General features: G+C 31.7%; 1 protein-coding gene across 6 annotated transcripts in view; it reads left to right on the top strand.

The window, feature by feature from the left end:
- LOC117178017 overlaps window positions 1–13,693 on the top strand; it is a 79,930-nt gene that overhangs the window by 65,099 nt on the left and 1,138 nt on the right. For 5 of the 6 annotated variants that reach the window (XM_033369204.1, XM_033369206.1, XM_033369205.1 and 2 more), the window contains exons 2-8: window positions 5,468–5,531; window positions 5,781–5,913; window positions 8,394–8,524; window positions 8,668–8,777; window positions 8,860–9,005; window positions 12,034–12,232; window positions 12,356–12,472. In XM_033369204.1, coding sequence (XP_033225095.1) covers window positions 5,472–5,531; window positions 5,781–5,913; window positions 8,394–8,524; window positions 8,668–8,777; window positions 8,860–9,005; window positions 12,034–12,232; window positions 12,356–12,472 — 896 coding nt within the window. In that variant the 5' untranslated portion in view covers window positions 5,468–5,471. The remainder of the gene's footprint in view (window positions 1–5,467; window positions 5,532–5,780; window positions 5,914–8,393; window positions 8,525–8,667; window positions 8,778–8,859; window positions 9,006–12,033; window positions 12,233–12,355; window positions 12,473–13,693) is intronic. The other variant, XM_033369207.1, reaches the window with a different exon arrangement.

Here is a 13,693-nt window from a genome sequence, read left to right as displayed (position 1 = left end):
AAAAAAAGTTGTAAACCTAAGTTATTGCGTAAATATTAACACCCGGCCTGTATATCCTGGTGATGAAAATTTGTTCAAAATGGGAATTTTATGATCGCATCTTTCTTTTATTATCCGAGGCCAACCGGATATCAAGTTATTTTTGCATTACCCTTTAAACTATTATTGAATCTTCATGCAGAATTTTTAAATTTTTTGTCTGTCCTATGACTTTTTATTGCCGTTGACATAAGTCTTTTTAAAACGAAAAGCATTACTATCATTGTGATAAAAAGAGATATTTCGGGTTTCACTCGTGTAAAAAACTACGAATTGTTTGCCGACGTTTCTTTAACATTGCAGTTCACATCTTCAGTGCTGACTATCATTATTTAAATTTTTTATTGAATCTGAAATAGAAGAAGTTAATTTTGACCGTAGTGTTTAATCATCTTTATAACTCATGAGTAAGAGGACATCCATTAAATGCTTAAGGCTTGCGATGGGGGAGGGGTGCTTTAAATTAAAAAATGATCTATACGTAAAGAGTGGTTGTTCGATCCCTAAATAAATAAGAATTAAATTAAATTTACATTGTAGTGAACCACTGTATTTTAATCGGTGTAATTGTAATTTTCTTCCAATGGCAAATAATGTCGATAATGTAAAACATCAGAGGAATAAGTGAACTTGAACGTGACTTGCTTAGAAAGTTATTTTTCAATAAGAATAGTCGCATTAAACGAAAAGTCGCTTTTCTTACATTCTTTGATACTATTGGATAGATGGGAAATTTTTTATAAATAAACATTAGTAAAGCCAACTCGACTGCTTTTCCAGTGGATTTTAGATTGGTTTACATCGACTCTAATGTATTTGTATTCATTTAATTAAATATTTCTCTGTACTAAATCTGAATTCTTTATAAATATGACTAATTTAAAGGCAAAAAGTGAACGGCGGGTTTAATTAGTTATTATTGTTCCTTAAATACTCGATTAAATTCACTTGAATTCTTTTAAGTTCATACTTAATATTACTTTATTATTATTATTAATATTATTATTACATCATTAAGCCATTTCCTTTTCGGGATAGACGTGACTCGCTCGGTGGAGAAGGGATATATAATTTTGAGATTGATCCAGAATTCTCGTGTTATTTATTTAAATAACATGTTCGTTCCGTAACACTTCTCCAACCCAGGTGGCTGATCAATCTCTCTAGCAATGCCCTGAAGTGAAGACCCTCACAAAGTCGTCATGTGAGGTTCCCCGCTTGGGTCCATTAGTATCTAAGTTATTTTTTTCAGGCGTCATTCACTCTACTGACACTCTTTTTATTAACTATTTTTCGCCATACTTTTCTGTCCTGGCATATATACTTATCTAGCTTCTTTTACGTCCTCGCATTTTTTCTGCAGGCTCTCGTGTTTCTGTGGCTTCTTATGTCTCTTCTAACTAGGGTCTCATTCACACATTATAACCATTCTTTCCGCGGTCTGCCTCTGGGCACGCTGCCATTTACTTTACCTTGATACACTTGTTTCGTTAGTTAGACGTTCATTTTGCATTCTCTCAACATGCCCGAACCATCTTAACCGATTTCTTTCCTATGTGTCTACTAGCGTCTCTTCTGCACCACATCCTTTTAGAATTATCTCGTTACTCACTTTGTCAATCAGAGTTTTCCCGTATATTATGCGCAAGAATCTCATTCAATTGCTTTAATTTTCCTCGTATCTTTTTCTTGATAGGCCCATGTCTCGCTACAGTATAGTACCGTCGGTACAAATATAGAATTATGTATTGCCATTTCTGCTTTACTTGATATATTTTTACTTCTTATAAGGGGCCATGCTCTACCAATAACCTTCTTACCTTTGTTTATGCGTCTATCTAACTCATTATCTATCTTCCCATCCCTAGTAAATAAGCTACCAAGGTGTACGAACTTATCAACTTGTTAAATTCTCTCCTCATTTAATATAATTTTGCATATTGTTTTCTCACTTTTTTCTTCGAACATCATAGTTTTTGTTTTATTTGCGTTAATTTTGAGGCCCATGCTCTTTATGCTTGCATTCAGTTTATCCAACATTCTTTGCAAGTCTTCGATTGACTCTGAAATCTCAACATTATCATCTGCGAACGCTAACCCACGTACCCTTACTGTTTCGAGATCCACACCTTCTTCGTCGAAAAGAGCCATTCTTAAACACTTGCCCATGAATAATATAAATAATTATGAAGACATAACGCATCCTTGTCTAATTCCTTGAATAATATCGAAACAGGAACCCGCGCCCTGATCTTCTTTGTGAAATCATGATCACTCGAATCATGTACAACAGCTTCCTTCGCCAAATTTCTGTACAAGATCCTACGCACGTTTCTTACAATTAGAGGCTATGGGGATTTCCGTAGCTGGGCCACTTCTCTCGCAACATTACACTCCCTACACTCCCTAATGCTTAACAAATATAATGTAAATAATTTAAAGTTATATCTCTCATTAATATTTTTGGAAGAGCGTTTTTCCTGATTGAAATTCATACGCTTTTTTTTTTAATTCTACTCGCACCATTAAACTCCCTAAACTCTGATGCTTTTCAAATAGGATGTGAATAATCTAAAATGATATCTCTAACTAACATTTCAGTATAGGCGTTTTTTAAATTGAAATTCATACATTTTTTTTAATCCTAACCATTTTTTACAAGTCGATATATTTTTTCAGCAAGGTCATTCGAATCCAAATCAGACAGTTAGTTTTCTAGTTCGTGTCATGACATGTTCAAGGAACAAATCAAAATACTTTAAATTAAAATTTAAAAGTTAAGACATGACAAACAACAAATTTAAATCATACATAATATAAAAAGCCCTTAAGGTTTTAGTGACATATACAGAAGGGGAAAGAACATAAAAAATGTTTAATTTGAAAAGAAAAAATCTTAGAGGCGTGGATGTAATACTACTGTCGTAACGACCTATTTGGCATAATACCTGCTCAGTTTCTTACGCAAGATTACATACACTTTGTATAGAAACCTTGGAATGAGCTAAGTCAAGGGCAATCACCCGCAATTCACTCATGGTACTCGGATCCTAATATCCCGATTTGTATTATGCATGAGGGAACGTGTCGATAACGAACATAAAATCATTATTACACATACATAGATCTTGACGCATGATGTGCGTGTCGCTTAACTTTACAATGTCCTCAAATATCTAATGGATCATTCGTGTTCCGCATAACTGTAATCGGCACCTTTTAGTAACACCAGGTAATGAATTCTGCCACTTCTTGACATACAAAAAAAAATTCTAAAAGTTATTACAAAAAAAAAACAGTTTTAGAACAAGGTCCAATTTTTTGCTTTTGTCTTAAGGACATTTGATACTAACCATACGAGCCATGTCAGTTTCTCTGTACTGTTTCTATTTTTTTTTAATAATTAAAAAAAACTGTTACTTCCTGTTTTACTAACCTAATTTTTTTGCGTAATAAATGAGAGTAAAAGCACGTAAAGTTTCATGTTCTTTAGTATATCACGAAGTTTCAGCTAAGAATATTTATTGTTTTGAATGCAACCCCGAAGAAACAGCTGATTTGGTTTGTATATGCAAAAAGTACCACATGCCCGCAAGTAATGACATTCAGTTTTAGTACTCTTTTAATTTCACAGGGGGAAAAATAAAAATATGAAGCTACCTCAATTATAATATAACATCGCTTTGATACTTTCATGTTACTTGAGATCTCATTACATTTAGATCTATTAGTCACTCAAAGGTTCAGAAAACTATAAATCACGAACATCAGTTACCTAATTATAATGTAATCAGGAACGAATAGAAATTCTTTCAAATTATTTCGATTTGATTTCTGCATTCATTACAGCGAATATTTAATTAATAAGAGGTAAAAGGCATCCGGAATCGGGATATGCCCTGGATATAGATTTTCAAATGTGAGATTCTATACTTAGAGGACAGGTCTTTTATGATCCACTGTCATAATTGTTATTATGATAATATATTTGTTGGTCTAAATTGCATTTTGACGGTCAAATTAAGCTAGATCGTAATACAATTCTTAACCGATTTTTTTAGTTTTTTGAAAACGTTTCTATGGATTTGCAATTTTAGAAAAACTTTGTGAAAGCCAATTCAGAACGAAACAAAATAGAACGAAAGGGTTTTTGTAAAAATAAAAATCAGCCACTTGTTTCGAACTGTTTTAAATTATTTTACAAAAATATTAAAAATCGGGCACTTTGTATTTGTGGTCACCTACATTGATGAGAGAATCTAGAAAATGGTTTATTTGTTATAAATATGATAAATATGATTTGAATTGGGATATGTTGGAGACATACGTGGCTCATAAAATTGGGACATTAATATGAATATTAGAAAAAGCTTTTTTACGGAATATTATTCTCACACAGTATGCGCCTATTTTGCACACAAAAAATATTCGTAGGAGGGCTTTTTTGAAAATCCAGAATTTTGTTTATAAAGAAAAAATACATTTTTAATGAAAAAACGTATCTATTCAGGAAATGTTAAGAACTAAATATAAAGTCAAAACAGTTCAACAGCATTTTCGGTAAAATTATAAATTTAGTGCAAACCGTTATTAAGAAATTAGATTAATGTACTTTCCAGTGTACAATTTTCTCCTCGGATGATGTTCGGATATTTTTTATATGTAATTAAAAAATCGTCGAAGCGCTTTTTTCAAAAAGCAATTTTTATTCTTTTTTTTTAAATTTCTAGATTGTAGGTATAATAGGCTTCTTTTTGCTTGAAAACTGAGCAAAAAATTAGTATGAGATTTTGTTACAAAAGAGAATTGTATAATTTGGTTTTTGGTAGGGTCAATTTAGTGAAATACAAATAACAAAATATACATTTAGTACAAGAGATACATCCTCGATTTTGGAAACAGCGGCGACGGTGAGAACTTTTTATAGTATATATTCATTAATATTTTATATTAATGAAGAATGAAGATTATGTATATTTAGAAACAGTTCAGATGTAAATTTTTTTTAACATTTTCTAAAACAATTATCCATTCTTACCGATAAATAAGTGATTACTTTTTTAAAAAATCTTGACTAATTCTGAACATTTGAAAAATAACATCAAACAGTTTGAACTAAATGGGAGGCCTTACATTTTGAGCAAATCTTATTTTTTAATTTTGTTACTGAAAAGAAGAATGAAACTCTTTTGTCAACAATATTTGCTAATACAGTTTTTATAAAAATACAGAATGTATTTAAGAAAAATATATTAATTTTGTACGTGATTCCAACTCTGCAAAAAGTGTATGTATATGTGCAAATATAACAGAAAAACAGTTTTAGTACACATTATATTATCAAAATTGCAATAGGTAAAAAAAGTAGACTAATACCTTTTCTCCCCTTTCTCATCAAATCTTATAAAGTTTACAACTTCTTTTTCAGAATTATGATAACGAGAAACAAATATCGGGACGTGTACCTTTTGACAATATGCTTCTTTATGCAGGTGAGTTCGACAAATTCTCAGACACCTTGAAGAAAGTAAAATCTCGTTTATTATGCACTTTACGTGACCCTCGAGATTAAGGATTCGACGAAAGCGACTTTTTAGCCAGTCCCTTTCGCTGCTCCGATTACAGTTACTACTCTCGGTTTCCCCTGATATTAAGTCAATCCCCACAAAGAAACAACAAGGTGTGTGTAGTTTTTTTTTCAATTAAACGCTCAGGTTATAAAGCCTCTCTTTTTTCTCAAGGTGCTGAAGGAGGCTCGCGTGTCTGGCCATGGAAGACTGATGGATCCGCCCGCTCGTAACAGTATGTGGCGATTTGGCTTTCCAAATCCTGTCAATTACAACGACAACGAACTTTTCTGTGGCGGGTATGCAGGTTCGTCTTTTGGAAACCTTTCACTATAATGATTTCAAGCAATCGTGGAACGGGGACAGAAAACAAAAAAATTTACCAATTATCGAGTCTGTAAGATTGTTAATTGTTGATTGGATATTTGGGTTATCCAAAATCGCGTAAACAACGTTTTAAAAAAACACAAGACGTTAATGTCAATGGTTGGCCCTTTAATTATTTTAATGTCTGCATTGCTCGGCAGATATTTTGATAATGTATGGTCCATTATATTTGCTCGTTTTAGCATAAGTATAAAAATGTTAGGGACGATTCATAAATAATAAAATCTGCATTCTTGTGTTATGTTAAATTAACCATATGGATGGCTAGGGTTTTAGAAAAAAGGTTAAACTTGTGCTAAAAATAAAGTGTTTTTGGTTATTTAATTTATTCTTGCACATTCTTAACCAAAAAGTATACAAAACTCAAGATCTAGAACTTGAATAAACAATCTAAGAAGTCCATCTCTTCCTTTTCAAGAGGAGTCTCAGTTAATACACAATTATCTCTTTTAATAATAAATCTTTAGATATAATCTTGAAACAGTAGAAACTTTTTTTGTAAACCAGGAATTTAAAGCTGCCACTGTTTTTTTAAAGTCACTGAACTCGGTATTTTTAGTGTATTTTTTCTAGTACAATAATAGTGGTCACGTATGAATATATACAGTGAAACTCTTCTATATCGCTGATTTTGGGGTTTATGGTGGGTGGAAACTAACACATTATAGTGCGCTCCGCTTTTGTTTGTTCACGCCTGATTTCTCGCCTCAGTAACAACTCCAGGCGAAAATATTATGTATAGTTTATACATAGTGTGAAGTATTATATATAATATTCATGTGTTTTAAACATTTTATGTATAAAATAAATGAATATTATATATAATACTGCACACTATATATAGATGAGTTCTACGAAGAATAGACTATCTTTTTAATACCGTTAAGAATTAGTTAGTTATAGGAGCCTAAATTACATTATAAACTGTAATACAAAATGCTGGAGTTTTAAATTCGTTGGAAATGTTTCGAAAAATAATGCGTTATTTATTCCTCCTTAAAACGTAGCTAAATGAAGCTAGCCTATTTCTTTACAGGAACAGAAAGATAGCCTTTTCTTCGTAGAACTCATCGATATAAACTATATGTAATTTTTCCGCCTGGGATCGCAGATCCCGCGCACCTCCTGTTACACCTACCAGCAGCGCGACGTCAATTCTCGGAAGGGCTATAAAAAGGAGGGCTATTGAAGGGTTTCACTATATATATTACGGCATTTATCGTCATATCAGAGGGTCTACTCAAATCCTGGAAAAATGTCCCTGACAATTACAAATTATTTTCAGGTATATCTCAAGATTTTCCGGAGATAAATTTTCATGCCACGGAGCCATTAAAGTATTTTACACTTTTTAAAACAATCTACTCAAAATATATACATACGCCAGACATGCCCAACCTGGAGAAATTCCCGCCAGGAACAGATGTTTTGCGCTTACCACTATTTCGGCTGGAGAGCGAGAGTGGTGGTCCTCTCAGACCCAAGCAGCACCGCAGATACGAAATATCTGACAGGGTGCTTGAAGCGACTAACTTTTCAATATAAATTTGTAATAGTAACTACAGTTTTAATTATTTTATTTTATTATTTCTACATTTATTGACAATAAATGTAATTAACAAATATTTTACGTTTGAATAAAAAACAGTTAAATTCAACCAAAAACACATATTTTCAACTAAAAAAGATCTTTCAGTCAAGTGAGAGAAAAATGTCAAACAAACTATTGAATTTTTAACTAAAATGATACATTTTCAACTAAAATTCGAATAGTTACATTTTAAGTTTACAAAAAAATAATTTCCTAAAAAAAACTTTTCAACAAAATATTTAAATCGAGTGATACAAAGCTACTTTTACAAATGGAAAAACATTGTTAATTAATCTTGCATTGCAATTGCTAAAAATTAAAAAAGCGTTTGAAAAAATTTCCTGACATTTCCAGGTTTTTCCAGGTATATAAAAATTCCCTGAAAACTCTGGGTTTTCCAAGTGAGTAGACACCCTTAACATTGATGTGAGAATATCAGAACTGAATGTAAAAGTGAACATTGCTGTAATATTTATAACAATCATTTCTTATAGTTACCTCACTCTCTAAATCAATTGTAAGATGAATTAGATATAAATGTAACTACTATGGTATGAATTGAATCAGTAAAATTTGATTATAACTTATAAAAAATATTAATTATGAGTAAAGATGCTTACTAAAGCAATAAAAACGACTTTGCTCTATTGAAATTAGTATAGTTTCATATGACATATCTACATGTATTAGATTTAGAAACTACCATTAAAAGTATATTTAAATCCCTTGCAATCGCGGCTTTGCTTTTGGAATCGTAGTAATAAAAGATCAAAGTTTACTCTGGTGTAAATTTCAATTATCTGGATTAGTGCAATGGGTGCAGAATCAAGGAGAATGCGGGGTTTGCGGTGATGCCTATCATGTACCTGAACCAAGGCCTCACGAAGCTGGTGGTGAATATGCAAAAGGAACGATTGTCAGGCACTACACTGTCGGCGAGGTAACACTAATTTTGAAAATTAAATTAAATCAAATATAACATATTGAGAAATAAAAAATCCTTAGAAAAATAAAAATGCCTTATATGCAATTAAAATTGTAATAATTTTTAAGAATTTAATTTCCTCACCATGAGTTTATTAGGAAATCGATGTCGAAATAGAGCTAACGTCGAATCACCAGGGCTATTTTGAGATACACCTCTGTCCCAATAACAATCCTTTGCAAGAAGCAACCCAAGAATGCTTTGACAGGTAAGGTATAATTTATAAAAAAATCATAAAATACCAACTTAAGCACTTATTATTTAGAATTATTTCAAGTTTTGATTTATAGACATCCTCTCTACGTCTCTGGTACCAATGACGTCAGATTTGAAATTCCACCCGATACTGAGAAAAAGGCCATTTTCCGATATAAAGTGGTCTTACCGCCTTATATTACTTGTACTCAATGCGTTATTCAGTGGAATTATTACACAGGTAAATCCACAGTCCACTTATGTAGAATTTGCATTCAAAGTACAAAATTGATCAGATAAAAACACAATGTAAGCTATAACAGAAAAAAAGTACAGACAAAATAGCTTCCAAAAATAATCTAATCTGAAAAAGTGGTGTAATGATATCTCACATACATGGTTGTGGAAGACGTTCCTGGTTACGACACTGCATGAATATATCTATTAATAAATATTACTAATACATTTTGTAAATTAAAATTTCCAAATTATTGATAAAAGAGAACATTGTTATTGTAAATGATTGTGTAATATGTATTGGAAAATAATTATATTCGTAACTTTTTGCACTACACTATGATTTGTAAAGTTTTTCACCCTTTCAAAGAGACGAGAAAAATGAAATTATGGACAAAAACTTAAAATATCTTAATTTCCGAAATGTAGACACTGTCGGTTCTTGTTAAAAAAGTCATTGTCTGTCCCATAATAAAATTTTTAAAACAATTTTTAATGATTTAGCTTTTATTTTGAAAGATTAATTTTATGTTTTGAAAATTTCAAAACATCTCTAGAAACAATCTGGAAGATTTCAACGCATTTTTTCAGTTTTACAGAATTTAAGTTTTTTTAGAATACTTAATTATTTAAAATAGTATTTAGAAGTTTTGAAAAAATATAAAAATAATTTCAAATTTGAAAAGGTTTCAAAATTTTTTAACAAAATGTAAACTTTTGAAGATTTTGAAAAAAAGATTGTTAAGAATTTTAAAAGATTTAAAGAGAATAACAACTTTTTTTTAGGATTCCTGAGAAAGTTGCAAATAATTTTTGTTGCTGAAAATAAGTTTAAAAGTCAATTGACTCTTTTGATAGATGTAATTTCTTGCAGTCAATTGTTTGATAGAAATGTAATTTTTGTTTGTTAGGGATTTAACTATTTAGTTAAAAAAAACTCATCATTTTTGGTTGAAAATTTAAATATTTTGTTAAAAAAGCATGTATTTTGTTGAAAGTGAATTTTTTTTGGCTGAAACTGAATTTGTTTTTGTTGAGGAGTTAACCTTTTTGTTTAAAATTCGTCTTTTTTTTATAATTTTAAATATTTTTTATTGAAATGGCAACTATTACATTTTTCTTCGAGAATTCATCTTTGTTAGTTGAAATACTTTCTTAAAAATTAATTCTTTTTTTCTATTGAAGATTCATAAAGTTAGTTGAAAATTCATCGTTTCGGTTGGAAATTTGCATTTTTTATTAGAAAATTAATTTTCTTGGTAAAAACTATTATTTAGAAAATTCGTCTTTTTTGGTGGAAAAATGAATTTTGTTTTTGTTAGAAATGTAACTGGTTGAAAATGAATCTATTTTGCTGAAGGTTCACAAATCTTTTTCAAATATCTTAAAAATCTTTGGTTAATTAATTTTTATTACCTTTAAAACAAATAAACTTAAAAAATAAATATTTATTCCACTTTTGCGCTGAAGAGACTTATACATACCTGGGCATGCCACAGAGCCGCATTCAGGATATGACATCTATAAAGGATACTCTCCGAAGCAGATACAAACGTCTCATCCGGCAGATTTGGTCTTCTGAACTGTCGGCGAGGAACAAAGTATCTGCAACGAACTTGGTTGCCGTCCCGGTAGCTCTATTCATTTGGAGTAGTTCCATGGACGAAGAACGAGCTCAGATCTCTTGATATCGGGACAAGAAAGGTTATGCACATGAACAAAAGCATGCATATTAAGTCTTCCGTTCCGCGACTGTACATCGCACGCCGTCAAAGTGGTTGCGGAATATTGAGTCTTGAATGTCTTCATAACAGGATTCTTCTGGGTACAGCACATAGAGTTGCAAATGGAAGAGACCCTCTTCTTAAAATGGTCAGGAATCACGAAGAAGTGGGCAAAGGAGCGTTTGTGTACAAAGCAGCGGTGGAGGCTGCTGAAACACTCGGACTTAACTTCAGTTTCAGGGGTGAGCAAAATGCATAAAATCTGATCTATCTCGAGTACTCACTCCTGAAAGCCCGGATTAAGAAAGGACAAGAGAAAAACTTTCGTGAGCAGCTCCTTGATAAGAGGATGCATGGTATCTTCCACAGAAATGTGAAGGATCAGTCAATGTCTTGTGAGCTAACGTTTGCTTTCCTAAAATCGCCCGGATTGAAGTCTGGTACGGAGGGTTTCATTTTGGCATGCCAAGACGGTGTCATTTCCACCTTAACATCCCGTCGCCACATTTTGAGCCAAGACATTTCTGATGATAGCTGCAGGGCGTGCCATGCACACCTCGAGCATTTAGCTCACATACTATCTAGTTGTCCAACTCACGCGGGAACGACCTACATTCAAAGGCACAATGCGGCGCTGAGAGTGCTTTATTACCATCTCTGTCACTTTTACGGCATTAACCTTAATATCGCTCCTCTAAATACTCCTAGGGAAATCGAGTCAATTGTCGAGAATGGGAAGTGCCGCATGTACTGGAACTTTATATTCTCGACAATTGTTTCTGTTGCTCACTCGATGCCTGACATGGTTCTTCTTGACTTCGAGAAGCGAACCATGTTCGTTATCGAATTTTCGGCACCAGCTTACAAAAACATCATAGCCAAGGAGAATGAAAAGAAAGAGAGGTATCAAGACCTTATAAGGGAGTTGCAAAGATTGTACCCGGAATATTCTGTTACACTAATCGTCCTTATCATCGGCGCTCTTGGAGGTGCCAAGCTTTCACTCGCTAATGGCCTAAAAAGCATCCCTGCGTTTCAACAATATGCTAAAACACTTGCGGGAAAAATGCAGAAGGCGGTAGTCCTTGGGTCGCTCCATGTTCTTAGGGTGCACGACGCTTTTGCTGGATTGTCGTATTGATTCCGTTACAGACTGTAACCACCTATCTCACGGTCGTGGCTGAAATTTTACTGCGATTTCGCTGGGAGCCGGTGCAATTTTTCAGATTAGCACCCGCTAATAGTAGCTGATATTCCATATAATTTATCTTGATTTATCATAAAATAAATTATTTTAATCCATAACAGGAAATATGTGGGGAACGTGTGACAATGGTACAGAGGCTGTTGGATGCGGTAAGCCAGAAACTTTCAGGAATTGCGCAGACGTTAATATAGTTACTAGCACAGCTGGAGTGCCTCCATTATTTGTTCAACAAGACAACCCCTTCCTTCTCTACTACAGGGATTATGTTTCACCAAATAATATATTCCCCTTGATAATCAGGTATGAATATCATTTTTAAAATATAAATAAATTTCAATCCATATATTATATTAAATATGAATTGTGTTGTTGCTTTTGAACTTGTAAAGCATAATACTATTATTTAATTTCAAATTTTCGCAGGTCCCAAGTTTGCGTGCCAACGAATCTTTACAGAAGAATACCTGGAATGGAAAGTTGGTGCCAAACAAATTGCCTTCGATATCCGCCAAATTGTCCAGAAACGATTTGTTATTGTCCGTAAGTACAATTCAATGAAGAATGAATAATAATCATCATTTTGTTTTTATACTCGTTTAGAAATTTATTTAATGATTTTCCAATTGGTTTTTAATCACAAAATGATAGTATATTTAATTTTTTAATGTAAAAATTTTCACTTTATAAGTCTTAGCCAGTTTTTAGCTTGAAGTGCTTAAAATTTAAAATAATTTTAGATTCAAGTATTAAAAATTGCTTGCTTTCAGTTTTAAATCATTCAAAATCATACAGCATACAAAATTGTACGTTTTCAAATGAAATTGTTAAACATTAAAGTACATCAAATTGAAAGCTTAAATAGTTTACTCAATTTTATGTTTGAAACTTTTCTAATTAGAAAATTTCAAATTAAAAGATTTTAAATTAAACAGTCTGGGAAAAGAAACATTTAATTTGTATACTTGCAAATTGAAACACACCAAAATTTAATAATATTTGATTAGAAATGCAAACTTTAATAATTTCAATATATTAAGCCTTCAAATAGAAACTTAATTAATTTGATCAATTTTAAATTGACAAATTTAAAATAGAAGCGTTAAAAATTGAATAATTTTTAATTTGTAGTGCATATAATTGAACATTATCAAATTTGACATTTTAAAACTTATATTCAAATTAAACTAAAATTCAAGTGCATCACAAAATTATAATTAAAATGAGACAATTATTTTTGAAACTAAAACAGTTTTAAATTTAAGACAAACAAACTTTGACAGATTCAACATAACACTTTTTTAAATATAGTACCTAAACGTTTTTTTATTTTTTGTTGACTCAAACAATGAAAAAGTAACAAATCCACACCTTCGAAATATGCATTCAAAATATAATTCTTTTTTAGACACTATCTAGTATTACAAAATTTTTCGTAAGATTAAACGTTCAAGTATAGCGCAGAGCTAGTATTACAGAAATTTCTGTATTTAAAACGAGCTGGAAATGGATTTATGTAGGTGTACGTAATATTCTGCAATAGTAGACAGTCTGTATTTTTAATTTAAAAATGTTCCAAAGTGAAAATTTCCAACACAATTCGATCGCAATTTAAAGAATTTAATTTTGAAGAGCTTCAAGTTTTTACGAAATTTTTAATCGGTCTCATAAATTTACTCATTTCAATCGGTCACTATATAACCACCACTGAATGAGATCGATTTTCTTTAATGTTTTTTTAAATATACTGAATTGGGGGCGTCG

Source organism: Belonocnema kinseyi, chromosome 8, assembly GCF_010883055.1.
Source record: "Belonocnema kinseyi isolate 2016_QV_RU_SX_M_011 chromosome 8, B_treatae_v1, whole genome shotgun sequence".
NCBI classification, from domain to species: Eukaryota; Metazoa; Arthropoda; class Insecta; order Hymenoptera; family Cynipidae; genus Belonocnema; species Belonocnema kinseyi.
The sequence above is the reverse complement of the archived record's forward strand: the minus strand, read 5'-3'. Positions and strand labels throughout refer to the sequence as shown.